Source organism: Dermacentor silvarum, chromosome 6 (assembly GCF_013339745.2).
Source record: "Dermacentor silvarum isolate Dsil-2018 chromosome 6, BIME_Dsil_1.4, whole genome shotgun sequence".
NCBI classification, from domain to species: Eukaryota; Metazoa; Arthropoda; class Arachnida; order Ixodida; family Ixodidae; genus Dermacentor; species Dermacentor silvarum.
The window spans coordinates 67,672,383-67,699,190 of NC_051159.1; the positions used below are offsets into that span (position 1 = coordinate 67,672,383).

At 48.7% G+C, this 26,808-nt stretch overlaps 1 protein-coding gene across 1 annotated transcript in view; it reads right to left on the bottom strand.

The window, feature by feature from the left end:
- Positions 1-21,785, bottom strand: part of LOC119455548 (homeobox protein Hox-B5) — a 67,316-nt gene extending 45,531 nt beyond the window's left edge. Inside the window, exon 1 of the mRNA XM_037716951.2 lies at positions 20,799-21,785. Coding sequence (XP_037572879.1) covers positions 20,799-21,384 — 586 coding nt within the window. The 5' untranslated portion in view covers positions 21,385-21,785. The remainder of the gene's footprint in view (positions 1-20,798) is intronic.
- Between the last annotated feature and the right edge of the window lie 5,023 nt (positions 21,786-26,808).

Here is a 26,808-nt window from a genome sequence, read left to right on the forward strand (position 1 = left end):
CCTTGCGAATAACATAATCACGTTTCTGCGAATACGGACAAAGCTCTTGACGTCACAGAAAGGAATGAAATATGCGCGACCTTTCAACGCCGCAAGAGGAAACGGCATGTTAAGCGCGAGCGTGTTGCGCCTGCAGAATCGAAATTACGCCGCGCAAGTTAAAAAAAAAAATACAATATAACGCCTCCTTGAGAAACGACGGCTATGGAAGCCTCTGAGAACGTGCCCCGGCCGACCGCGCGCAGCGCCACCGCTTAACAGAATCCCGCGGAAAAGACACGCCTACGCGAGTTAACGTATTATGCAAATCCTCCTTTATGGCGCCATTAACGCCGCCGAGCGACACCACTTAAGGAAGCGGCGGCGGCGGCGCCAGCACAGCGTGCCGTAGAAAGCGGAGAGGTTCTTGCCGCCGCGATAAAGCCTTTCCTTTCCAACCTCCTCCCCTCGCCGCCAAGTCACCCTGCGTCGTGCGCTCGAACCCCGAAGACGTGCAGCGCGCATCCCTCAGTCCAAGGGTGGAGACCTACACGACCCGGCTTCTTCTCAGCGAATATCTCGTCGCGCCCGTATTTATCTCGGTACCTGTATTCTTCGTTAATGGAAGCGCGAGCTTTTGAGAAAGCGCGAATCTGTTTATATGTGGTATCATGATTGCGGAGGTTGTGTCTGCAGGCGTGCTGGGGAGTGTCTTGGAAGAGCGCGATAAACTATTTCGCAACGTTGCGCCGCTCGCGCTGGGGCCACGTCGGAGCGACCGCGGCTAGTAAACTATAGCGGCGGGAGAACAGTATATATATATATATATATACGGAAGGCCTGGCGCTGAGTTGATACAATGCTCGTCTCAGAAGACGCTAGCTTGGAAGCACAATGCAGCCGGTCATTCCGACACTGAAAAATTGCAGCATCGAATGATAAAGTGAGTTTGTTGCAGCGCCATTTTATGCAGCCTATACCATGTGGAAAGCCGTGTTTTGACAGCATATTAGTAGTCATTTATTCAGAAAGACATACACGATTTATACGCGCTGGTTGTATGGGAGGGGATTGCAAGAAGGCAACTAAATGCCCGGCAACTTGACACCACATCCACAAAGACACCACATTGCAAAGGCAACTATAACCACCACATCCACCCTAACCATCGCTTAGCGCTGTGGGCTTAGCGCATATTTTCGACATACCAACACTATACAACACATTACATGGGATTGTGAATCACATCCGTTTGATAAAACACGCCACACAATGGAGCAACGGGAGGCACAGCTAACCAGCTCAGACCTGACGGGACAACAGTCCTTCATAGAACAGGTCCAGTGGGCGGCCGAGGCTATAGTGGGGCCCTGGACTAAAGGGGCTCCGACCATTCCACCATAATCCTTTTGAAGAATAAACGTTTTCTTCTTCTTCGACAATATAGTGTTGAGACCCACTAAGATACATATACACATATATGTAAACAGAATGTGTATAATTAAGTCACTTCGTGTTTAAACGGAGTTTAAATCTGATATCCGGATATTTTTATACTGAAACTTGGGGTATGCAAATACAAGACGCACCATTTGACCGCAGTGTCCCAAGAGGTTAAAGTCTGTCTGTATACAGTGGGAATTACCTCCTACGAATACGTGCCTCCCAGCACGACCCAGTCAAACTGCTCTGAATCCCTGTGTACGGTACTTCCCGATCCTCACCAACGCATGAGAATGCAAGAGCTCAGTACATGCACCTAAAGCTCCGCCAGGGAAAATATCCAATGGCGTAGAAGTCTCGACGAGAAAGGAGACGCCCCTTAAAATATAGTGCGTTGTCGAAAGGGCGCGCTAGAGCGGTGGGCGGAGACTGCAGGACTAACTACAACCAAACGCCTGCCAAAGGTGTATATATAATTGAACGGCGTAGCGTCAGAAGGAGAGGGCTCCCCGTCAATCCACAATGAAGTAATGATCGCAATCCCAAATTAACAGCGATTGTAGCAAACTAAAGCCCCAGCAAACTTCACAAGGATTGTATTTATGTGCACCGGATGTCAGGTGACCTAATCTGTATGCTGGAGAAGAGGAGTAGGAGGAGCGCCCTGTTGATGGCGGAAAATACGTGTCTCGGCGAGCTATTTAGGTCAAGGTCAAACCATCATCACGCTCTGGGGAGTGTATAGTTTGTAAGTTCCATCCCCAGAAAGATCAAAGAGGATTAAGGAGGGAAGGAAAGGGCGCTGTTGATAACGTCTTCTGACGCACACTTTGCACTGCATAATGTGTACAGAAAAATGGTAGCAGAGAACCCATAGTCGTGATTCCCATGTCTTTATAAAAATTCTGTAAGTAAATCCACTTTGCTGATCTTGTTTCTGATGAGCGATGCAAAGGGGAACAACCGAGCGCAATGGGATGGCGCCAACGTAGTCGAAACAAGAAGGAACGGTTTGCGGAATCGCAGACGGTTGCTTCTTGCTCTTGGCCATGACGTAAGATGCAGCTGCGATCGTCCTGTTTTATCCCTCAACGGGCAACGTTCGCTTTATAAGGGTGCTCTGGTCCTTTCTACAGAAACCATGATCGCACATTCGTATATACGCGGTACATCATTGGAAGCCGCTCTCTGCATGTCTGCTGTCACTTGCTCCTCATATAGACTGTCACCGGTAAAGCTAACACACATTTTCCCTGGTCTTTCATGGTACGCGACCACTTCCGCTGCAGGGTTGCTGTCGCATATGTTAGCTGTTTCGAGACGCTTGTTTGACTTTCTCGTCACTGAGCCGGGAAAAACAATCGCAGCAAGCTAAGCGCATTCGTAAATATTTCAATCGGGTATTCGTGCAATTCTGAGGGGTGGCACAAGCCAATCGTTCTCTGATTAGATTACAGCGTCCATTTGTTTGGCGGGTTGCATTGACGGTTAGACCTAGCATTTCCTTACACATATATATTGTCACGAAATCAACCGAACATTTGTAGCAGCCACATTTCCAGAAGCACGCGAACGGCAAAGCATTCCTCCTGAGGCGCTGTAGTCAGCAGACCGTACTTGTGCGACGAGTTGCTTTAAGGCCTTAAAGGTCTAAGAAACAAAAGGCGAGGAACGGTGGTTGCTAAAGCGAGTGTATAATCGCACCTGGAATAGCGGCAGCAGAAGGGCCATGAAGAACAATAAAAGACGTAGGGCGAGCAATCCGGCTTCGGCGGAGCTCCGCGCGCACACATGGAAAAGCCGCGAGAGAGCCGGCAGAGGTTCCGCGCGAGCAGACCGCTTGCGCCGGCGAGCAGGTGCTGAAACGCCGGTTGAGAAAACGGATGGACGCGGCCGCTCCCCGCGCTACTCCATTAGTCGTCCTCCTGAGGATGGCCTCTCCCCCTCTTCCCGTTTCGGGAGTTCGGCGCGAGCGCGCCAATGGAGAGAGAAAGAGAAGGAAGACAAAAGAAGCGCCGGCGGGCGGCTCCGAGGGAGCATCGCAAAACAGGGGCAGTCCGCCGCTGCGCCGCCGACCGACGTCGCCGCCGACGACGACGACGTCGCTATACTACTAGAGGCAGCAGCCGTGGGCGAAGAAGGGAAAGGGGGTGGGCGAAGAAGGGAAAGGGGGTTGCCCAAGTAAGGGAGGAGTCCCTGATTGATTGCCCGCCGCTGGCCTCCGCCGCCGTCTCGGTGGCCTCGGATCGCGCGCGCGCGCGCGAGACTGTGAAGGCTGCCTCGCCTGCCCCTCGCGTCGTAAACCCTCCGCTGCTTCTTGTCTAGAACGCCGACGCTGCTGGCGTCGTTCCTCCGAAGCGCAGGCCGCCCTCAAACCTCGTTTTCTTTCTCCCGCGGGCGCGCGACGCTTAACTGCGCCAAACTGCGCTAAGGCAGCGCCACTGACGCTGCGCTACCGGCGTGTGTGTCACATATCCTGTGCGGGAAAAGGAAGGAGAGGAGAGACGAGCGGCAGAAGCGCTTTCCTTCTGAATACTCTACTCGGAGGGGGGACCCCGGCGATCGGCCGTGGTAATGGAAGTCACCGGCCGATCCCTTATATTCCCCGCGCGTTCTCCTCAGGTGCGGAGGAGGCGGTATACAGCTTAGTCGGGGGAAACCCATATTGATCGAGAGGGTGCGTGTAGGAGACAGCGACAATGCCTGGATTTTTTCAGCTTTGCGCGCCTTTGTTTTGCTTTTCTTTGCCCACGCAACGCGGGCGTATAGGGCGAGTTAGGGCTCGGTGCCGCTTTTTAGTTGATCGATCTCGGTAGTCATCCATCACGATGTTGTTTTAAACGGGTTTGCCTTTTCTCCCGCAAGAACGCCGCTCTGAGAATCGGTATGCACCAAAGACGGCGCATGGCGCTGGAAATTTTGCCGCTCAGTCTGCGCAGTCTGGGTGACGTGACGTCATTTTCGGTGAGTGTAATATGCTGTAAGCAGAACTCCCTACCACACTTTTTTTTTAAAATTATTTACTAGGATGTGACCGTTGCAACACCACGAAAGTAAATCACCGGTCTCTCGGACATTCCAGAAAAAGCGAGAATCACTTTACCAAATCATTAAGCATTCATGTCTGATGTAGCTGGGCGTAAGTACACGACTTTATCATGTTTCTGCATCCGCAGCTTTTTCATTATGTCATTTGGCTGACCTCTGTACTACGTGCCTCGATTTTAACATCTCCTTGCAACGTCGCTGAATTTCTTTTTATTATGCGTTCGTTTTTTGCTCCCATTAAGCTACCTGTAGATCATTTTTTTACATCGGTATCGCAGCAAGTAAAAATAATAATGACGATGTATAGCTTGCTACGCAACTTCACAATACAAAAAAAAAAGAAAGATAGAAAAGGAAGAAAAAAAATGAAATATACATAACACAGCCTGTGACTGAATGAAAAACACTATTTATCCCTCTTGCAAGATAAGGGGGCAATGGGACAGTGTGAATCTCTTCTAATTTGCCAATTTCCCTCCTCTCATCGCGGCTCCGCATGACAGTAACATCTTACAACGCGATCCCAAGTCGAGCTCGGTTTCCTTGACTCGGAAGTCGAACGCTTGAATTGAGATGCTAGAAAGTGAGAACCACAAATAAAATAAAATGTAACTCTATGAGGAAAATCCTTACGTATACAAAAGCTGCGTTGCTGCCAAGTCTATTATAACGAAACAAGGCCGCCCCCTTCATACAGCTTACTTCTTGCCCCACGCGGACGCTTCAGAGCGTATCAGCCTGCTGGCGCTCTTACACAGAGAGATACGCTGTTGACATTGGCACTGCGCCCTCTGCCTGTCTTCGCAGACGTAGTGTTACAGTGCTCAACCTAGCCCCTGCATGCCCGAGGAATGGGCTAGAGGTATATATCGCGTCGATTTCTTGCGTTCTGCTCTTTCCTTGTGCGAGCGCGTATAGGTACCGTACGCCAACTATATATAAAGACCAACAACAAGTCCCGTAACTCATCGTAACGACGTTGTTAGCATAGAAACAGTCTTAATCAAGTACGTCCCCAAACCAACGCATGAATATGTGAACGCGCGCGCACGTACACATATATAGGCACGTCGTCCCAGGTCACGGCCTCGCGGCGCTTGTGCATGCTGCATACGTGCCCCCTTCCCACTATACTGCCTACCCTGCGAGCGCAAAAGCTATGTATATATATATATATATATATATATATATATATATATATATATATATACACGAGAAGAATCGAGCACGCGGAGAAGCGGCGGCGCACGGGGAACGCGCAATATATATGTTCTACACGGCCACATCGATTAAAATCTCAGCCATGTTATAAAGCCGGCAACGCACAACCGCAGAGAGATCGTCCCGGAGCCAGCGGCGTTGCGTATCGGGACGCGAGCAGTGGGTGACATTTTTGGGCTCCCGTCCAACGCAGCGGGAAACGAGCCAGAGTAGCATTAATTAAACGGCCGTCGGAGGGAGGGCGCCTGGGCTATGCGCGCCGCCTAGTGAGGGCAAATGCGACGGAGTCCAGCAGAAGCCGTGCTTCTTACCCCTTTTGTAACTTCCTTTCTTTTATTTGAAATCGCTCGCCGTGCTTATCGCACTCAGCGATGATTCAGCGACCGGCGAAACGATGTCGAACGCCGCCGCCGGCACGGCTGCAGAATCGCCAGACCGGGAAAAAGGCTTCCCATTTTTTAATCGTGTTATGTTTTCAACGGCGGCTGCGCATTATGGGTCGGCAGAAGAAGAAGCCTCGTTACACGAACGGGAGAGAGAGACGCGCTGCTGTTCCGTGCGGATGGATACATTGTCTGTGCCGCTGTTGCTGCGCCCGACTATGAAAGTGGAGAGTAAAAAGATTTAGCGTGGCTTTTATAGGCCTCGTTCTCACATTGGTGAAGCTTGCAGAAACATCGACACGATTTGCATTAGCGTACACAGGGGAAACGAACCTTGACGTTTTTCTTTTTTTTTTTTTCTTCTCTGTTTTGCAGGCCGTACATCGTATGGTCCGCTAGAACGTATATACACGGAAAGGCGAAATCTGAATGGCATACTCGGCCGTGCGGCGATCACCGTTCAGAATCGAAGCTGCACAGAACTTAATTTGCATCTCTACACAGAATCTGAGCTCATTCAAGGAAATGTGGGAGGATCTTTATTGTAAAGTGAGGCCCGGCAATGTACTATACATAAGTCACTGAGTCATCAAAATTATTTATGATTAAAAACTTGATGCGAACTGCAGCACAATGGTCATGACAGATATGCTATTGTCTTCATCCGAGAAGATGGGGAATTATGTGAAGCAAGTCTGGACGATACACCCGGTGTGTTGATTACGTTGTACATAAATCTTCGAGGCAGCATGACAGGTTAACTCACAAGTTGAGTCATTACACTTTCTTGCACTCTACATTGCGCGCGACTAACTTGGCATTCGCTGCAATTGATTCCCTCCTCCCAAGGCAGGGCATCACAATAGACCCGTCTCCTGTTAATATCCCTGCCTTTCGCTCTTCTCGCGTTCATTCCCTCTCTCTATGGATAGTTCTGTAGCGTTTATGAACGCAGAAGCTTTTTTACGGCTAAATAACCACTCAGCAGCATTCTGCCACTAATGTTAACCCCACTAACGTAACACCCAGCAGACCTTTGTATCAGTCTGTACGGATTCAGTTCACTTCACACCATTGCTCCATTCATGCAGCAATTCATTCATGCAGCATAATGCAGCATTATGGAGAAGCCGGCGACCTTTTCTTGCCGATATTTGTAATCCTACACTCACTCACTCACTCACTCACTCACTCACTCACTCACTCACTCACTCACTCACTCACTCACTCACTCACTCACTCACTCACTCACTCACTCACTCACTAAGGCAATCAATCGATGAGAAAATTCAGAAAAAATGAGTCTGCTATCTGGTTAAGCGCTTTAGGATTTGGGTTCGAGGCAGAAGCGGAATAACGTGCCGTCACAGTGCCGCAGATAAGTTTTCTTTTTTTTTTATGAGGCACGACGTAGCAGGCGATTCCGGATTAATTTCGACGCCTTGGGGCTCTTTATAACGTGCACATAATGTCTATATGAGCATTGTTGCATTGCGCCCCCTATGCGCGACCGGCTCGGTTATCGAACCGGCGGCCTCGTGTTCGGCAGCGCAACACCGTATAGCCGCTAAGCTACCACGGCGGGTTATCTCCCATTCTTTCCTTTCCTGATACGCCCATCGTAACCTTTATTTCGTGCTTGCAGTCCCTTAGCGAGGTCCTATACTTTTGACGCTGAACAGTTTCAAGGTCATGTAGGCCTATATATACCATCCAAATCGTGTAAAGGAACTGCATCTACGATTCTCTGAAAACCTGATCTGACGTCGAGGCTGCTATAAGTGTATACAGTTGCGCTAGACTCCTGGAACGACGATTCCAACTGGAACCACTCGATCGAAGAACGCGGTCTCTGTATACAGACTTAGAAACAAAGTGCCCGAGCACTGTTTATTGCCCGAAAATTCTGGCGGCTCAATTCTCGCGAAGTTACATTATAGACACAGCGCTGCTTGTCCTCCGAACAAGTTCGCCCTCTGTACACATTTCCTCGTTCAGCGCCACGCGCCTCGCTCGAACCAAACCGAGGTCGTACTCCTCCATGCTCGTGGTGCAACAAAACCTCCTAACGACGCGGGAGCGGGTCGCCCAAATTTGTCCTCCGGGCCCGGGGGCTCTCCCACTGCTCCTATAGAGCGATATATATATAACGCGCCAACGAGGAGCTTCACTCATTCGGAAACGGAAAACACGGAGGCCGGGCTCAGGTTGGAACCATGGGCGCGTAACGCTTGGCGGGGAAAAACAGCCGCGTGTTTGGGCAGGAGTTTTAAGGGGGGGGGGAACGAAGTGCTGCAGGGGCGAGTCGGAACCATCAATACGCATCACTCCGACTAGGGAATCAAATGGGAAAAGGCGGCGCGACTGAAAACACGGCGGGGAGGGAGAGAGATATTTCCAGTCGTTGTGCGGAGTTTTACGCTGGAAGGATGGCGGAAGATGAAAAGGAGGGTAAGAAACACGGGATGGGGGGTGGGTGGGGGGGGGGGGGGGGAGGGAATTGAGGCGACTGCAAAGGAAAGCATGCGGTACAAGCCGCGCAAGCCTATAACAAGCGAAAGACAGACATGCAGTGACTGTGGCAGATGCTTTGCGCATGCATCTTGACGCGATTGTGAGGAGTGCTGCCGCAGGCGCCATCTCGCGCCGTAACTCGTCCTCCCGAAGCTCCACCGTCTTTCATTCGCACGACTTTACATCATCCGATGCGATGGCCTTTTGTCTTGCTATTCATTGTTTTTGACTATAGGCGGCATACGCTTAGATGAGAGACGGCGTGTGCGGGTTACGACAGCGAGAAAAGCAGTATAGGCGGTTACACGAATTGGGGTTGGGAGGGTTTGGGGCCGAGGGGGCGTCCGGTGGGAGGAGGAGTGTGTCGAGCACTCTCGGCACGCCAAGCTTCGAGTGACTGGAGATTTATACTTATTTCGGGTGGTGCACTGCCACACTCTTGCCCAGGCTGCCGCTGTTGTCGTTCCGCGATGCGGATCTCCATGCTCCAGCAGAACCGAGGCAGACAGCTATAGCAAGCTCGGGGAGGGACGAGAGAGAGACGGGCCAATATACAAAGAAAAAATAAATAAAGAAGAAAACATCACAAGCGACAGGAACCACTGTGGATGCAGTGTTTTCTCGCGGCCAAGCACTCGAGAGAGAAAGAAAGCAGGCGTCGAAATCTGATTTGAAAACGCGGGAAAGAATCGCAAACAAAAAAAGTGGATGCAACTTCCCCCACGCGGCCTGGCGCCGCCGTGCCTGCATTGAAGGGACCCGACTAGACCCAAGTGACGTGTGGCGCGCTCCATTACGAGGGATGCGAGCTACCAATCCCGTGTTGAGTGCCGCTGCTGCGGAGAAGTCGGGGAGCTGCATGTTCCATGTCGAGCGCGCTCGCCGGGAGGACTTTACGCGAGGTTCGCAGTAGCACTATATGGCGCGTTGAATTATGAGACCATGCCGCGCCTCTCAACTTGTAGCCGATTTATTAGCTGTGTGTTTGTGTGTGCGTGTGCGAGAACCCAGTTCAATAGGATCGCAAATGAAGTTTTAATACAATGTATATAAGTTGATTGTAGATCACAAACCAAAGCAAGAACACAACATAACAAACATTAAAAAAACAGCAGGGAATCACTATGGAAATACTCAATGACACACACACACACACACACACACACACACACACACACACACACACACACACACACACACACACACACACACACACACACACACACACACACACACACACACACACACACACACACACACACACACACACACACACACACGCACGCACGCACGCACGCACGTGCGCACGCGCTCTATAGGAGGGATAGAGAACTGTACTGTGAAATGAAGACAAATTATTTGGTAGTTCAGCGTTCAGGGCAACTTCCAGTTGTGAAATCTCAAGTTTCGAAGTAGTAACGTATCTTGCTCAAAATACTTATATAATTTTAGATCACAAACCAGAGTACATCACTAATATTCAAACTAGTTACGTCAACGCACACAGACAGTAAATGCATAAGGAACATAAATAATCACGAGTGCACAAATCCTGGCAAGAAAAACATTCAAACAATAGTTATAAACATACTCAAACCGAAATGTCGCGTAAAGTTTGTTTAAAACGGTTAGTATCATTTATGGAGGCAACAGTGGCGGGAAGGTGATTCCAATCATCAGATGTCCGTGGGAATGCGCAAAGAACATATCTAACGTAAGAATTTTAATATAAATATGGGCGCACGAATAAAAGTTCTACATAGTGTCAATTTACGGCAGGCTATTCCATGCAGAAACCTAAAAGGTGAAAGAAAGTATAGTGAGATCCTGAGTTGGCGATCAGCAATACCTAAACACATTGTGTCCTGAAACGCGAACAAATTGCTTGCTATTAAGACTATTGAAGAAATAAGGCCATGCTGCGGCTCTAAAATAACGTCACCCCAATGAATAACAAATAGATGTAAACACAAAGGCTGTCCAACCGTGGATATGCACTATACAGCGGCAGGACAGCATGGAAGGTAGAAATTGTATAATCAGTTTGACAGTCACCGCTCAGTATTCATTGTGCTCTGCGAGCCACTGTTACCTTCTCAGTAATAATCATCTATAATCACCCTGAGACAATCAGTAAACGAAGAAAGCGCACTTGTAGGACGTTTCAATAAGCAACAATTTCCATTGCCTCAGGTGCGAAATTTTACCCAATCAGGTGGTTCGCCTTCAGTCACGACAAATGAGGAATGGTCTCCTCTTTTCACAGCTTCGATCTTCGATATACATGAGCCGCCTCGAAGGTTTATCTATATTTTTTAACACTCGCTTTTCCTATCCTAAGCTTACATAATGCACATAGTGAAACAATCTCGTTACCGCGTGTCAAGCTAAGCCCACCTGTAGAGTATATAGTAGAAAATCCCTCTCTTTTTCTCTGTAGGAGTACTCACCCACTCCATTATAGGGACAATACTAAAGACCCAGAAAAGACGCGGAAAACGACCATACCCCATCGAGTTACTATACATAAAGGGGTACGAATACGCATACTGTGCCCTGAAGTCCCGTAAGTAGGATCAACAAATGAAATAGCAAAATATTCATATAAAAAGTCTAACGCAGCATCGCATATTTACACCTAAGGGCAGCTTCCTCGAGCAGCAATGGAGTAACCTAGAAATTAAGGAATATTGCACTTTCCACAGATAATGCATGAAGATCAACCTAATGTTACGCGTGATACGCGAAGTGTCCACCAATCAGATATATGCACAACCAATGGCTATCGCGTCGTGCATCACATGACATGTTTATGCTTACTAATCGTAGTTTGCCAAAATAAATTACGACCAACTAGCCTCTTTCCTTACGTAGTTATGACGTCATACTAGCGATAGTACAGTTTGGCTTCAGCGCAAAGGTTGCGCCTAAATTAACATATTGCCACATAAAGCCGCTTGGGATTAAGGGGTGTGGTTATCGGGCTTCACGACAGAGGCAGTATACAAAAAGAGGTGCCTGGAAATATTCCACTCACCACGCAGTATTTTAACTAGACTAAAGGCATCGACGGTCGTATGATATCAATACAGTGAGACACTTACAATAGGAGACGATCAAAGCAGTTCTGGCTTTTTACACTAATGCATATCCGTGCCATGTCAGGAAGACCGCGAAGTTGCATGCAACTATTGGATCTCCTGCTTCATTATAAATGCACCGACGCGTACACGCAGCGTGTGAATAAGAACAGAATGATACGATGTCGCAATGACTGCGAGCGAAGCGAATGTACGTTTACGATCAAACAACGAAACAATATTGTAACTTGGCACTTTCTAGAAGTAAAACGCGCTGGAGAAGGACGTGCGAAGTCTGTGCTGGCGGTCTTATTCGTGGGTTGTGCTTACGAAGCTCCGCCCTCCGCGAACCGGGGCCAGCCTGTGTTGCACGCTTGTGATCTCGCGAACCTATTTCGAACTTATTTCGTTGTACCCTCCCTTGTACTGCTCCTTCCTTTCATTATTTATCTTTTCATGTTTCCGCACTTGTAATAGAACAATATGGAGGAACAAGAAAGCCGAGATTCATTCAGCTCAGCTCTTTTCTCAAGTTGGATTACACGATTTGTGCTGAAGATGGCGACGTAGCGCTTTCGTTACTTCACTATGATTGGCAATGGATGAAAAGTAGCGCAAAAAGTTGAGAATACGCTTGACTAAATCATGTCACACTGCTTGCAGCATAAGTTAACGCCTGGGAGTTGACAAAATGAAGAAGACATAATGACCTCTGGGAACTATTTCGTTTACGTTATCGTTGAAACTAGGAATTTTGTATTCCAGTGTTTTCCTCTGTGACGTCATTATTGAAAGTGCGGATGTAATAGCTTTGCGGTCTTATTAATTTAAGACCGGTTTTATTTGTATTCATTAGCTGGATATCTTAGATGTCTACTCGTTGTATACTTTTCTATCGCCTAAACATCAAGTGATAGTAGACGAGACGATTTCATTAGTGTCTAAGCATCGCATCTGTCGTGGTAATTATCAGAAATACAAATAAAATTAAAGTGGCATCTATATACTAATCTGTATCAATATATAACCGTCTCAGTGTTCCATTTGTGCCGTTCTTATTGCATGCATAATGCACCAACACGCCCAAGCGTCTGCTCTTGTCGTACTGTCTCAATGACACAATTAAAGTGTGAGAAAAGACACATTTAAAGAATAAATATGGCACAGTTTACAACAGGTGTAAAATATGTAGCGAGCCAGAAGCTGTCTCTGAAGCAGCTATAATGCATAAACGTGTTGTCATAGCGTCTCATTCTCCTGTACACAAATGCTGGATACACAGTGTTGCCATGACAGTGGCGTGAAATTGCGCTGACGAGAGAGACCACTACCGGCCGCGCCACTCACGGGGCGTGTGGCTAATTTAGCGGCAGATAAAGAGATAAGCCCCGATTACACTCCGCTTTTCACGCAACTGCGTGGGGAACGGAACCCTGCGACGAATGAGTTACTGCACGGTTCTCTTCAAGCACTTCGCGACAGCTAAGAGCTTTCAACCATTAAGCGAGTAGTTGCTTTTCGTACCACCCTAACAGCAACGTTAGAACTTTCCACACATCGTTTACGCTGCTGCATGGTACTGTGTGTGGCAACGCGCGCTTTCTGGGGATAACGCTGTTGTGCCAGCCATACTTAGAAAAGCGTGTTGTCAAGGTCGTGCGCTTACATTGAGTCAGTAAAACTGGCCGAACAATTACAGAAGCCAGAACGGCTGGGCCTGTCATTGTTCACTAGTGGGATTTTCTATTGGGCAGTGTACTGGCGTCCACTAAAGTACCAGTGTGTGTAGTCAGGCTATGTGCGGAACACGTGTGTTCCGAAACGTATAGATATGCTTTGGATCCCAACCATTATTATCGAGGACCCCCATAGAAAATATAGTGTTAAGAAATATTTGACGGGCATGACGCGGGAAGACGTTCTTATTATGATTATTAAATCCCCTAGATAGGCATATTTTGAATTAGTATTGACATCTGTGCAAACAGGCCTCTTCGCCGCTTTCATCATGGCGCGATTGTCACGTGCACTTTGTCAGACATCCTATTTATTGTAAATGCCGCATGATTTGCACCTGTTGTGCTACTTTTCCGAAAGCAAGCCAAGACTATGAGCTCTTAGCAGTATATATAGCCTAGGAAACGTATCGTTGTGTAAACGAACCCTCAGACGCTTTATTTAACTTCAAAGGGCATGCAACAAGAAAGTAAACTCCCTTTCATATTCACCTAATGCATACTAATGTGTAGAAAATGCGACGGAGGGGAAGAAAGGTGCCGTTCTTGTGATCTTACGAGGCACAACTTCTTATGCATGAACTGTGTAAATCATCGCATTTCGCCTCACCGCAAATGGTGCAGCACAGAGGACTTTTTCAGAACAGTTTTGATTTACTTAAATGAGGGTCCGGGCATGTTTAAAGTGTATATGTAGATGCCATCGATTAACCGATCTTTTCTAGTTGCTATACAACGATACCTTACCACGTGCGGTCAACGTATACATACATATGCCATTTTCATCGTCTCTTGTACGTTTTCTTTAATCGGTTGTCGGTTAGAAGTTTCAGTATGAGTTGACGTAACCAATATACAACTAATCGATTAGCTTTTCTTTGGTAGTTCTGATGTGTGACAGCAGACGTGAAAACAACCAGCATTTGCCTCGATTACTCAACAGTTGAAGGAATGAGAACACGAACGCTTAATCACTTCATTAATCTCTGGCTAAACCTTCTGAACCACCGAATGACGTATGCCGACAGACGGTACGTTCTTGTATATAGCGAACAAACATGGAACAGCTACGTTCTTTAAGGAAGCGTACATTCTTGATACTTCATTTAACGTTGTCGGGTGCTTACACAAAGTGCTCTTCCCGGCGCGATCTGCCACCGATAAGCGCACACGCACTGGCTATTCACAGTGCTCCCTCAACTGGATCGCGTATCAAGAGAACCCACGCAACGCGTGCTTTCGTGGCAGTGTAAACATGCCTCGCAGAAGAAGCCTGCCCATCGCGCAGAAATTCTAAGCGACGCCGTCGGCCGCATCTTCCGCGAATCTCCCCACCAGACTGCAGCTGATAGCAGCGTGGCTGCTGCAGCGGTGGCAGCCTAGTCGGCTGTTGGCATGCGAGCCAGGAGCGCAGGCCCCGTCCCACTACTACGGTGCAGCGCTGTCAAATCTAGGTGCCGCGAGAAGCCTCAACTCACGCGCCACGTAAGCGTCGCACTGACACGGCGAGAACACTGGCTGCAACGAGAAGGCGAGGTGCAAAACGTTATCGCTGGATGGGCACATTCCTCAATTACAGTGCACTTACACAGGGAGCTTTAAACATAATTTTGCTCGTATCAAGTCCTCATTTCGCGTCTTTCTTTCGTAGTTACCTATCCTGTTGTCATACAACGACTCTGTATACTTACAGATCCTCCTTGCTCGCTATTCTAGCGGTGTTCGAGTGGTGATGCTTATTTTGATTTAGCCGTATACGCGCCAGCTATAACTTTGCGTGGCATACACGTGTCAGCAAGCGCACGTTCACACAGCTAAGGACACTGTAGATTGAATTTGCACGTTAACATGACGCAGCCCGACGCGGAGCTCGCGCTCTACTGCACGCAACTGCGGCGAGCCCGAGTGTGAGGCCCGAGGTCTCCTCCGGCCGGTTGGTTGGTCGGCGGCTCGGTTGGGGGAGACAGACAGGGGTTCCTGCGAGGGCTTACCCGCGGAAGATACGCCGCAGTCAAACAGTGTCCCATTGACGCCGGCCTGGAACTCGTTATTAGGGACCCATCAAGATACGGCATCCCCCCCACCACCGCGTTTGCGAGCCCCCCCCCCCCCCTCTTATTCGAGCGTCTCCTCTCGCTTCCAACAGCTTCGCCTCTGGCTCGTCGCGTAGCGCACGAACCCTGGTGGCTGCTTCAGTGACACACACCGGCAGCATCGATCATTAGGCGCGGCGCATCATCAGTCAGCGGGAAAAGGGGGGAGGCGCCACCTATACGGACGTCGTGCGAGCGGTTTCCACTGCGACACAAGCGCGCAGCCACACACGCGCCTGTGCAGACCCCGCAGTCGCATACATTCATACATACATACACGCACCCGCGTCCACGGACTGCGAGACGGTGCACAGCACTCCGTATGTATCCACGAGTAATATATACATACACAGATAGACACATACATGGACCAGAGTTTCCTTCCGTGGATTCCTGCGGGCCCTTCGTGGAAACTTCCTGCGGGTGCGCGGGCTGGTAGTGCGCGCTTGGCCGCGTATTATTAGGTGGATTCCGGCCAATATCTTCGGAAGCATCGATTGGACATAATGGTTTTTTCGCGGTGTAATTTATGACGCTCGCGTTCCCCCCCACCTCGCGCACTGCGCGCGAACCGACAAAAGGGCAGGCTCTGGCAGTTCGGAATCTCTGCCCTTCTCCTCCCTTCCTCTTCTTCCTCTCTCTTTCTGTCTGTCTCACTCCTACAGCGCCATTCCTGCTGTAATCCTGTGTTTCGTGGCAAGACTGCGGACTTTCGCCGTTTTTCTCGAGCGTCTGATAGCAAACAGTTAAGAAACGCACGCTTCGCAGTTCTATATAGAGTGTATCCAAATTAGCGATTTCTTATTCTGCATGCACGCGTGAGTCTAGCTTGATTTCGCGGCCGCATTTATTTGTTTATTGTAAAAAAATGAGCGATGAAAAGCTCGCGATGCCTACTGCAAGAGTCACTGTTTGACGTCCACGGAGGAAAATGAGGTTTACTGTGCAATATTACGCATTCATCTGGATAGTCATAACACTAAATGTTTATACAGGAGAGCTATACCTTTAGTTGAGCTTCACGGCTTGAATTGCATAGCGTGATAAATATTCTGCTTGCTTTGTTTTATACAGATCAGCGAGATTAGACACAACGTCAGGCAGAAAACAATAACAAAACGTAAGTTTTAGTGGTCTGGTAACGCTGGTAATTAACATTGAGTTAGATACGCCGGACCGCGCCGAACATTAAAAAAAAAGAGATCAGTTTCAGTCGACATTATTATTTGAATAGGTGAAGGACTTATCGCAACACTGCACGTGTCGCGAGAACTCCCTGATCAACCTAGGATTGATTCCAGACACATTTTTTTGGGCGAGGCTATATACCGAAACAAGTCACATATTTTGATTACATTCTTAGAAGCAGGTCTAGTGAGGCAAGTGTCAGTGGTCTCGCTCGCAGAGTATGCGCTATAGAAGGTACTAGAAGTGAGTATATAAATAGCGCTCACACAGAAATCTTACTCGCCAAGCTTTCTGGGGAAACGTTGTAGCAACAAATACACAATACCAACAAGAACAGTGCTTTCACATTTTGTATCAGCATTTGCATGTTATCTCTGTATAATTCTCACATGTGCGCCCGTGCATCCAGTACCACGTTGCAATCTCATGTGGTTTTACAGCTCTAAGGTAGCGAGCGCAGGTAGCCTGCGTTTCGCCTTTTAAATCTATATATGCACTCTTGTGTATCTCGCACACGCATCAGGACTTGCCTTACTTCGTTTATGTATTTCTTAGCTTATACCTATTCTTCATATATTACTTATTTTTATTACTGACATTTGAAAAGCAGGAGCTGTGGCCATTGTACGGTGACTAACTCTCCATTTTTTTTAATGACGTATTAATGAAAACAAAGAATAGCACGAAATAGTGGTAAAAAGCCAGCTTTGAAAGAAACTTCTGGTATGGACCGGTGTGAACGTACTGCATGGCGTTCTTCATGTCACCATGGGTAGGGAAAAATTATGCAGGACTGAGTGGAATTCAGAAGTACGAAATTGGCGTCAGATACCAAAAGACTTCATTCGGTGAAACTGAAAGACAGAATTTTCTGTGAGAATGATCTGCTGTAAATCCAATCTTAGGCTACATAACATTATTTAACGTGAATTTTCACCTGCACACCAGCACTCACCGATGACCCCGCCCATCCGTACTTTGATTGGGTTTCGTATCCATAAGCGCCTGCTGGACCTCAATAAAGCTAAGCGACGTGTTCGATCCGCGATTGCTCCTTTCTTTACTGTGAACTGGCAGCCTCCACATCGACAGTCCGTCCTACTCAGCCTGGCGGATGAATAGACCCGATGAGATGTAAGTGGAGACTTGCATGAAATCACGGCAAACGCGATGCTCTCACAGTGTCTGCTACGAAGGTATTAAGGAATGCCCACAGCATTCTTTCACATTATGCAGACATCGTATCCCAACCACAGCAGCCCCGCAGCGGCGACAGATGCAGAAAGGCTTCACGCAGTGGCAACGTCTTTGCAGCAATTGGTGGATTAGGAAGGCGTGCCCGGTGTCAACCAATCACGAACGCGCCTGTTGAATCGCGTCCAATGCCAAATACTTTCGTTTTGCACGCACGCGCAGTGAGACTCTAGACGTTACATCCTTGCTTTGTTCAAAGAATATCAGGGCAGCATACTTGTCTTTAGTTGTTTTAGCTACTGTCTAGTGCATTACACCGAAATTGAGGCGCGCGTGACATGGTTTCAGACAGCGAACAAGTACTAAGGGTTTTTGCCTACATATCTTATACCTCATTCGCTTGCTTTGCTTCAGAACATTTTCATTTTCTAACATAATTTCGCACGTCGGTCTTTATAAAAAGCCCGCGAGTGAAAGGTGATTTATTTGCATATTTTAACATATCAGTAATATCAACTAAACTGCGTACGTCGAGCACTACTGACATTGTTCGAGCATTGAGTTAGAGAAAGATAAATATAGGTAGCAAAGAACAACAAATTTATGACATAGTTTCTGAAAATTCTGCGGGAAACAACGCTATTACGTTACTGATTAGAATCACGTGCCTTTGTCCGCGCCAAGATACATGTCCCACCTATAGAGGCCTGCGTTTGCAGCAATGCATGTGGGAGTCTATTCACCGCGAATTTCAGCATTTTTAAAATGTGAATTGGTGATATGACAGTATCGATCTATTACATCTAAAATTGCGTGTAAACGTTAGGCGAATAGTTTAGTGTTGTAAAATTATGATATATTTTTTTCGTGGTATGTGGAGCATATAGCTGATGCCGCATGTTACCCTGATAACGTATACCATAGACGTTATATGCTCGGGTTAATTTTTTTCATTGATCGCATCTGTCCCAATGTTGGCTGTGAAGCGAGCACTTATTTCTCTGCTTAGGCTTATGAGCCACCCTTTCAATAAATTATCTATTCATTCATTCATTGTCGGGAAACAAGAGAGAGTTAGCTAAAGACACTGGTGTATCGAGGTCCGGTGTGCTCGGTCGCCATTTTAGCACAATAATTCAATACCTACGCCTGCAAACTAGTCGTTCTCCTTCTTTACGCTAAGAAGAGATTTTGTTCGCGCAGGGTAAGTCTTTGTTAGGCTGCCAGGTCCACCACAGTGACGACAAATAACAAAACAACTTCGATGAAAACTCGCAGCTGTCGACGACACGTTCAAGGCACCGACGGAGGATTTGAATTTCGCTTTCTGTCAATCAATGCATTAGAACACTCATTCCCTGAACTATATCATAGGACTACCTGTATACGGCCTGAAACTTGACGAAAACATTTAACGCCAGCAAGGTTAAACACCGATTATTCGGATACTTTACTAGATCACATGCAGAAAGCATAGTGGAAAATATTATGCGCTTGATCAAAAAACACGGTCGTGAATAAGGCGTGATACGACCATAACATGAAAATTCTCAACGAGAGCTGCACGCATAGATCTGCTTGCGCGTGAACCATTTAATAACGGCCTTCCCTTGTTATATTATCGCGAACCTGCTGTCTGTCACGAACGTTCGTGCCAAAACCACATGGAAGACATCGTTTCCGGCATATTGTGCTCAGTGAAGTTCTTGCCCCACACATTTTAAACCTTCATCCTAAAGTAGTGATTGAACACACGAATTTTTCTTTAACGTTTCCTGCCCAGAATCAAAAATTCAAAACGGCTGAAAGCAGAGAGCTCAGAAAAATATTTTTTTTAGCATTGTATACATATGTATATGAACGCGCGCGTATGATAAAACCTGTCCCTCACGACATTATCATATAGCCCTCAGATTTTTTAATTTGCTCGTGCATCGCATAACGTCGTAGCCAAAGTTGCTGCGTCCAAGCTGATCTCAGTATACCGACTACATTGCTTGGAGAATAACAAGAGTCGTGGCATTGCGATAGGCTCTCGCAGCTGGCACGCATGTATTGTCACTATTTTCCGCAGACTACAGAGCGACACTTGCCGTAGACAGCGTTACGACCTGTATAAGGGTGTTAAAAAATCACTTCGCCCGTGGCAGAATGACATGACAACATTTATTTCAGTTCTCTCACATGGCACGCTATTCGCCAACACGGCCTGCCACAAACGCGAGCGAGCGCTTCATATATCACCGACGGCGTTTTCGCACAACTGCCTGACGACGCACAGGTGGCAAAGAAAAGCACGCGCACCGAGCGAACGTCGCGATCGAAACAGCGCGCCGGCCACGCGACTGCAGTTTAGCAGGCTTTATGCGACGCGAGGCCACAACACTTCGCGTAGCGGGGTTTTCATTCAGGCGAAGCTCACGAAGGCCGATAGGAAGGCCGTCCTTCTTCGGCCGAACCGCGCAGCGACTCCGAGCTTCGTAAGCGGGGGGAGCGAGAGCAGCACTTTAGGCAGCGGCACCGCCGGCCGTAAATTTGTCCGGGCCGTTAAAACTGCCAGCAGCGCGGTCGGGATTGGGTCGGGCCCGGTCGTTCACAAACAGCGCGCGCGTATTAGCCTTCGGCCGGCAATAGACACCCTCCGAGTTGGCCATTGGGCTGCTCGTTTTTATGGGGTCTGCCTCGAGCACGCCGCCGGGGCCACTCGAGACGCACCCCGCGGCCACGGTGCTGACAGGATTACGAGCCGCGCGGACCTCTCGAGAGCCGCGAGGGGAGGAGACCGGCGCGATATTTACGAGCGCCGCTGGAGAAGAGCGCGCAGCTCGCGTTGGCTCCGGCAACGCCTCCGCGTGGTCTGTGCTCGCGCGTGCCGCGTGTTTACTAGCGCGCGGTGCAATGCGTGTGGCAGCGACTCACTCTGGCCGACGTGGACTTTTCGCATCCAGGGGTAGATCTGTGGCGGGTTGGCGGGGTAAGCGGGCTTCTGCTGCGACGACTGCTGCTGCTGCGGCTGCGGTTGTTGCTGCTGCGGTTGGCTCCCAGCTGTCGGCGTGGCCTGCGCTGCGGCCGCCGCGCTCCTCGGCGGACTGCTGTGCGCACCCTGCGCGGGCTGTACCGGCGACGGCGACGAGCCTCGCGTCTCGGGGCTCGACGGCGACTGGGTACTCGAGGCGCTCAGGTCTTGAGGCGACGCGGCCGTCGACTCGGGTGCCGCGTACTTGCAGCTGGCCGCGGACGGCGTGGGCGTGCGCGGACTCGGGTGTCCCGCGCCGCCGGGGAGCCGCTGGCCGCAGCCGGGAAAGCCGTGCTCGGCGCCGCCGTTCTGCAGGTGCGCCGCCGGCTGGCTGTACGGTCCGCCGTACGGCTGCACGGGCGACGCCGGGCCGCTGTAGCAGCCGGTGGCGGCATACGGTTGCACCTGCGGCGTGTAGTAGTCCGTGTCCTGGCCTCGCTGCTGGCCGTAGCAGGAGGCCAGCGAGTTGACGAACTGGTACGAACTCATGGGTGTCGCAACTCAGGGCCCACGCGGGGGCGCCATGGGGTGGCGCGAAACGCAGTCGCAGCAGCAGTAGCACACGGGAGGGAACACACAAACTGGTAGGAGCACACGATGCCGACCGAACTCCACCCGATCAAGCCTCAGGGCACGACTGTGCCGCCGGCCCACGGCCGCTCGCCTGTTATACGGGGAGGGGGGGGGGCTGAAGAGGGGCTGCCCTGGCCACAGCGCCCTCTGCACCTTTCTCGCGCGCCGCACACGAGGGAGAGAGCTCCGGCGGGGTCCTCCACCGCTGCTGCTGCTTGTCGCTCACTGCTACGTCGCTGCCGCGCGCCCCATGATCGATTCCCTTCTGGGCGAATGAGACGCCAAGAACATTTCCCTCCTAGCCCTGAGACCGCATTATAATTTCTTCCAGCGGCAATTAATATCTGCCAGCTCTCTCGTGTCCTCCTCACTCACGACACGGCGGCGTCCGCCGTCGAGAGTAGTCCGGCTACGCGCGTAGCAGGCCGCGCCGCCTCCTCGCCGCCGGCGAGCCACGCGCACTCCTCTGCGGAGCCTGGAGCCGCGCGAGAGGAGGCGTGCTCCCTCGCCTGCGCGAGAGGATTTTCCACTCTCGTTCCCGGCTGCCATGGCCACCCCTACTGAGTGACGTAATCGGCACGTGACAAAGAACGCTCCGCCTCAACGCGCGCACGCATGCGCACGGCCTTCGCAGATCGAGCGCGCCGCGAAACAAGGTTTATTTTGCGCGTCGCCGACGGAAGTGAATGGGGGCCGGAAGTCGCTCTAGTTTAGTAGCACTCCGACGTTCACCGGTGTTGCATCACAGGAGTCGGTCGGGGACAACCCCGGCGATCGAGACGCTAGCCGTCCTTGCTCGCTGCCGCATGATTAGATCAGCATTCATATTCACTTGCCGCCGCGAAGTTTTCATTTCTTTCCGCCTGGATAGGAGTGCACTCAGGATATAAGGTAGGATTTTCATTTCGTTTTGATCAGTTCTCACTACTTTTTTTTTTTTCACTCGCCCTACTCTAAGAAGTCACTTTAACGGCCGATGCCGCTACTATGTGCCGCTTTATTTCGAAGCGTCAAGATATCGTTAGAGAAGTGCACCATACCTGAAATAAAAATTATTTTCTTTCACCCGTTCGAGTTGTGAGCTATTTACTCGTAATTTTTGTTCACCTATGTCTCTGCGACTCCGTCGCCGGCATGGAAACGGGATGCTGCTGACGCATGTGTGCTAAACTGCTCGCTTGTGTCCTCGTTTGCGCAAATGTCGGTTCGCTTTACCGCATTCAGCGTAGAATATATATAGTACGGAACTCATTCACCTTGCGGCCGTTGACCTTCTTCAAATACTTGTCAGTATATTCGACAGCGTCGTAGCTGAAAATCTAAGGCTTATATCATGGTCAGCCGTCTGCCAGCGTTGTTGTCACATGCATGCTTAATAAATATATTGTTTTGCTTATTTCCCTAAACGCTGTTCTCGCGGAATAAAAAAAAAAAGTCAAATAATCGGGGAGGCATCTGTCACATCACACAAGTTTATTTCGAATAAGTCGCCCGGCGCTATGCCGGGACTCATGCCGTCTTCTCCGACGGCCGGCGCACGCGGGAATTGCCACGCGGCGTGCCACGCCGGAGGCTCGCAACGGCTGCGCGGTTCAAAAGAGGGCGCCAAAACACGGACGCCGGCCCTCGCGCGTCGTGGACGCCATAAATCTCGCGCGAAGCGTGCGGCTGCCTCGGCGCCGGCGATGCCGCCGGCTCTCAGAGCTGCGTCGGCGCTGTTCCCGGCGCTCTTAGCGACCATTACTGCCTTCTTAACGCCTTCTGGCCGACCCGCAAAGGTGCCAAGACCCACGCTAGTGCGAGTCACAGGTAAATCACTTCCCTTTACCGTCGCCCGCCGCCCTTCTTTGTGGCAGCCCGTCGCGTTCGATGGAGGCCGCCATGACTGCTTTAAGCGGCAATGTAAACAAACATGGCGCCGCCCATAGGCGCCGGATATTCGGAGAGCCGGCCCGCGCATTTTTCGATGTTGTCGGCGCGCTTTTTTTACTTACGGGCGTGCAAACTTATTTGTCTGGTGCAACGGCATTATCTTCTACCTTTATAACGGTTCGACTGCGGCTGCTCGCCGCGTATTATGCTCCGTACACGCCGGCGTCGCCACTTGAAATGGTGGCGAGAACGGGTGGCAAACGGGTTTGATTCGATGCCTTAACGTGGCCCTCGTCCAAAAACTTACCATTTCACTTTCTTATGATAACAGCACTGTTATACTCAACATACAAATAAGGGAATAGGTATTTGCAAAATGAGTTGGCCGCGTAAACTTCTCATTGCTTACCACTGCGCAAGGTGTGCGTTGGTTTCTCTTTGGTGCCGTATGTAAAGCTGAGGGTACCGACTGGGGTGTTGTTCATTTATTTAAGCTGCGGTCAAATAAACGCTACGTTCTGATGCTCATCTGCAGAACACCGGACAAATTTCAGTATCTTAAGCGACCCAGTATGCGCCATCGATTTATAAAGGACGACTGCTGACTGCTGCACAGCGGGCATTCTCTTTCAAATGCCCTGTGTTCATTGATGCAACGAATTTGAACCTTTGTATTTTGTACGTCTGCAAAGACAGTACACCATGACCACTGTCATATTAGTGGGATGAATCACGTAGTTAAAGACGCCAACAAGACGTTGTGGCGTTATTTATATGTAGCTTATTCTTAAAGAAGAAGTATTTTGTTCGGCAACCAAGCTCTATAGTTTTGGTGCGCCTGCTGGGTAATTCCCGACGTCGCTCCTTGCACGTTGTCTTCAAGAAAGCGTCGATGACACAAAGATTGGCAACTTAATTATTTATATTTCGGAGTGTGGACGCTCTGGATGACAATAGCAAGCAAGCACGTACGCAAATGGGACGTGTGATCTGCAAGCCCTGCAAGCCACGATAAGAGGTTTGGGCGTTACTGCATCACCGGAAATGACATTGATCCCTTTGTTTCCTGCGCTTTCGTTTCGTTTTGTAAAAAATACATTTACTTACCTTCAGTTATCTGTTAGTTGACGTAGCTGGCTAGAAACTATTTCGTATTCAATTCGAAAACGTACAGTGCAGACACTAAAATTCGGTATATAAGGTGTATATATATGCACTCCCTCGAGCAATGTGTATAAGTGCTTTCTGGAAGCTGTGTAGTGGGTAGGCACACATATACCCCACATTAAAGTGTTCAATGAGACAAATATACTTATTTACACACCAGGGGCCAGATTCACAAAGCTTTCTTTCGTAAGTTCGCTTTGCCATTGGCTGGCCGCCTTGGCTAATGCATGATATGTATGACATCCTGATTGGCTAAAATTGTTTCTTACGAAAAATTGTAGCGTAAGACGTTTTTCTGAATTCGGGCCCAGATCCGAACACACATCATGAGTAATCGTTGCTTAAAAACGAAATTAGTGTTCCCTTTTATATGAATCACGACTATAAGTACGACGACGTGCCTACATTACGCTTAAACTTGATAACTAATTAAGCCGTCAGTGCACCGCTGGGTTGTTCCTACGGGTCAGGGTGCCTACCGAAGGTCCAAAATAACATGTTGCATGATTTGCTGAGTTAGAATAATGTAACCATTTTATACTTTTTCAGGCTCTGTCATTGGTCCGAACGGGGCTTTGTCTACATTATCGCTTGTATCGTGCCGCCTGGAGAAGCGTGCGATGAGAATGGAATATGGTCAGGCAAGATCAATCGCGTTATGCGGGTCATGCTGTGCTGAAGTATCCACAGCTGCATCATCATCATCGTACTCATCAGCCAATTTATGTCCAGTAGAGAACATAAACTTTCCAATCATCGATGTACAGGGTCAACCACATCTAAGGTGAACACCTCATTAGTATTCAAGCCGGTAAAACTACAGCGTTTATTCTATACTTCACGAGTGAAATGTTCGTTATACGATGTGTAATCATGGCGTCGATTAACACAATAATGATTTTTCGAATTATGTACTGAACATCAGCTTCTATGATGTCCTGAATACTAATGAAGTGTTCACCTTAGATGTGGTCGACCCTGTACATATACTTCTGTTTTGTGCCAGCTGACGTCATCTTACGCCTGAAAGTTTCCTAATATCATCGCACCACCTAGTCATCTGCCGTCTCCGACTGCGTTTCAATTCTCTTGGCCCCCATTATGTAACTCTAATAGATGTATGTATTATGTATATGTAATGTATTACATATCCCACAGCTATCGCAGCTACACAGAATTGTATATCCCATGTTTATTTCCGACTATAGAATGTGCAACTGCACGCAGCCAAAAGCTGTTATTTGTAGACCGGCTCACATGCGATGCGGCATCTTATAATAAGTAGGAAAATTATGCGAGGTCCTATTATGCCTGCCGTATAGTGGCACTGTATTTCTAAAATTGGAAGCTCATCTTCAACGGGAAGGCTTGACCTTGTAGGTGTACATCGACGAAATAACGAATGATTTTTGAACACCGGATATGTGCGTACCAAAGTTAGCGATATCTATTCAACTGTTGCTTTTTTCATAAATCGTTATATGTTAATGCTCTTATGTGGGTGTTTTCTAAAGCCTTCTGTTGCTTCCATGTTTCAGGTGAAGTCTATCTGACCAGGATAAACTCCTTGCGTGAAGAGTGCACACATTTAATTAAGCAATGAAAACATTTCCATGGAAGCAGCTGTGATATTTCTAAATTATCACCAGCATTTATTTTTGCCGGCGTTAATATACCTTAGCTATCATACTCGCGCACAGTCTCACTGTGAGACGTTCCTTTTGCTCGCACATTGTTTTGTAGTGTGTTGTGTTCAGGTCATGCGAACACTTCAGAACAGCGACAATTCACAATAAAGAGACGGCCGCGGGACGCACTTCCGATAAATGTTACCACACGAGATGCGACTCACAAGAGAGGTGGGCGTGTTCGTTGAGTGTACACCCGTGAGCAAAATATGTGGACCACTGGGTCAATGAAAAAACTTAATTTCTTCGTCATTACCATGCATAAACTTAAATTTACGAGTGTACTGGGAACTTCGCAATGCCAAGCTTAAACTGCAGTCTTTAATTTCATGTTACATTCATAGGCAGATGAGAAAATCGCCTTTATCGCGCAACCCCTGGTCCGTATGCTTTTGCTCACGGGTTTACATGTAGTGTGACTTAGATCTATTAAGTCACTGTGCATTTCCTAAGAGGAGTTTGTTGTGTCAGTGGTACTTGCATGATTGATAATTTGGTATAGTTTTCAAATCGTCCTGCGAAGGCTACAAGCTGGCCAGTTCTCTCTGGGCTAAGGTTATTTTCTTTTATGACGAAGAAGAAGGCATCTCGGCTCTACTAGCTTTGCGGACTC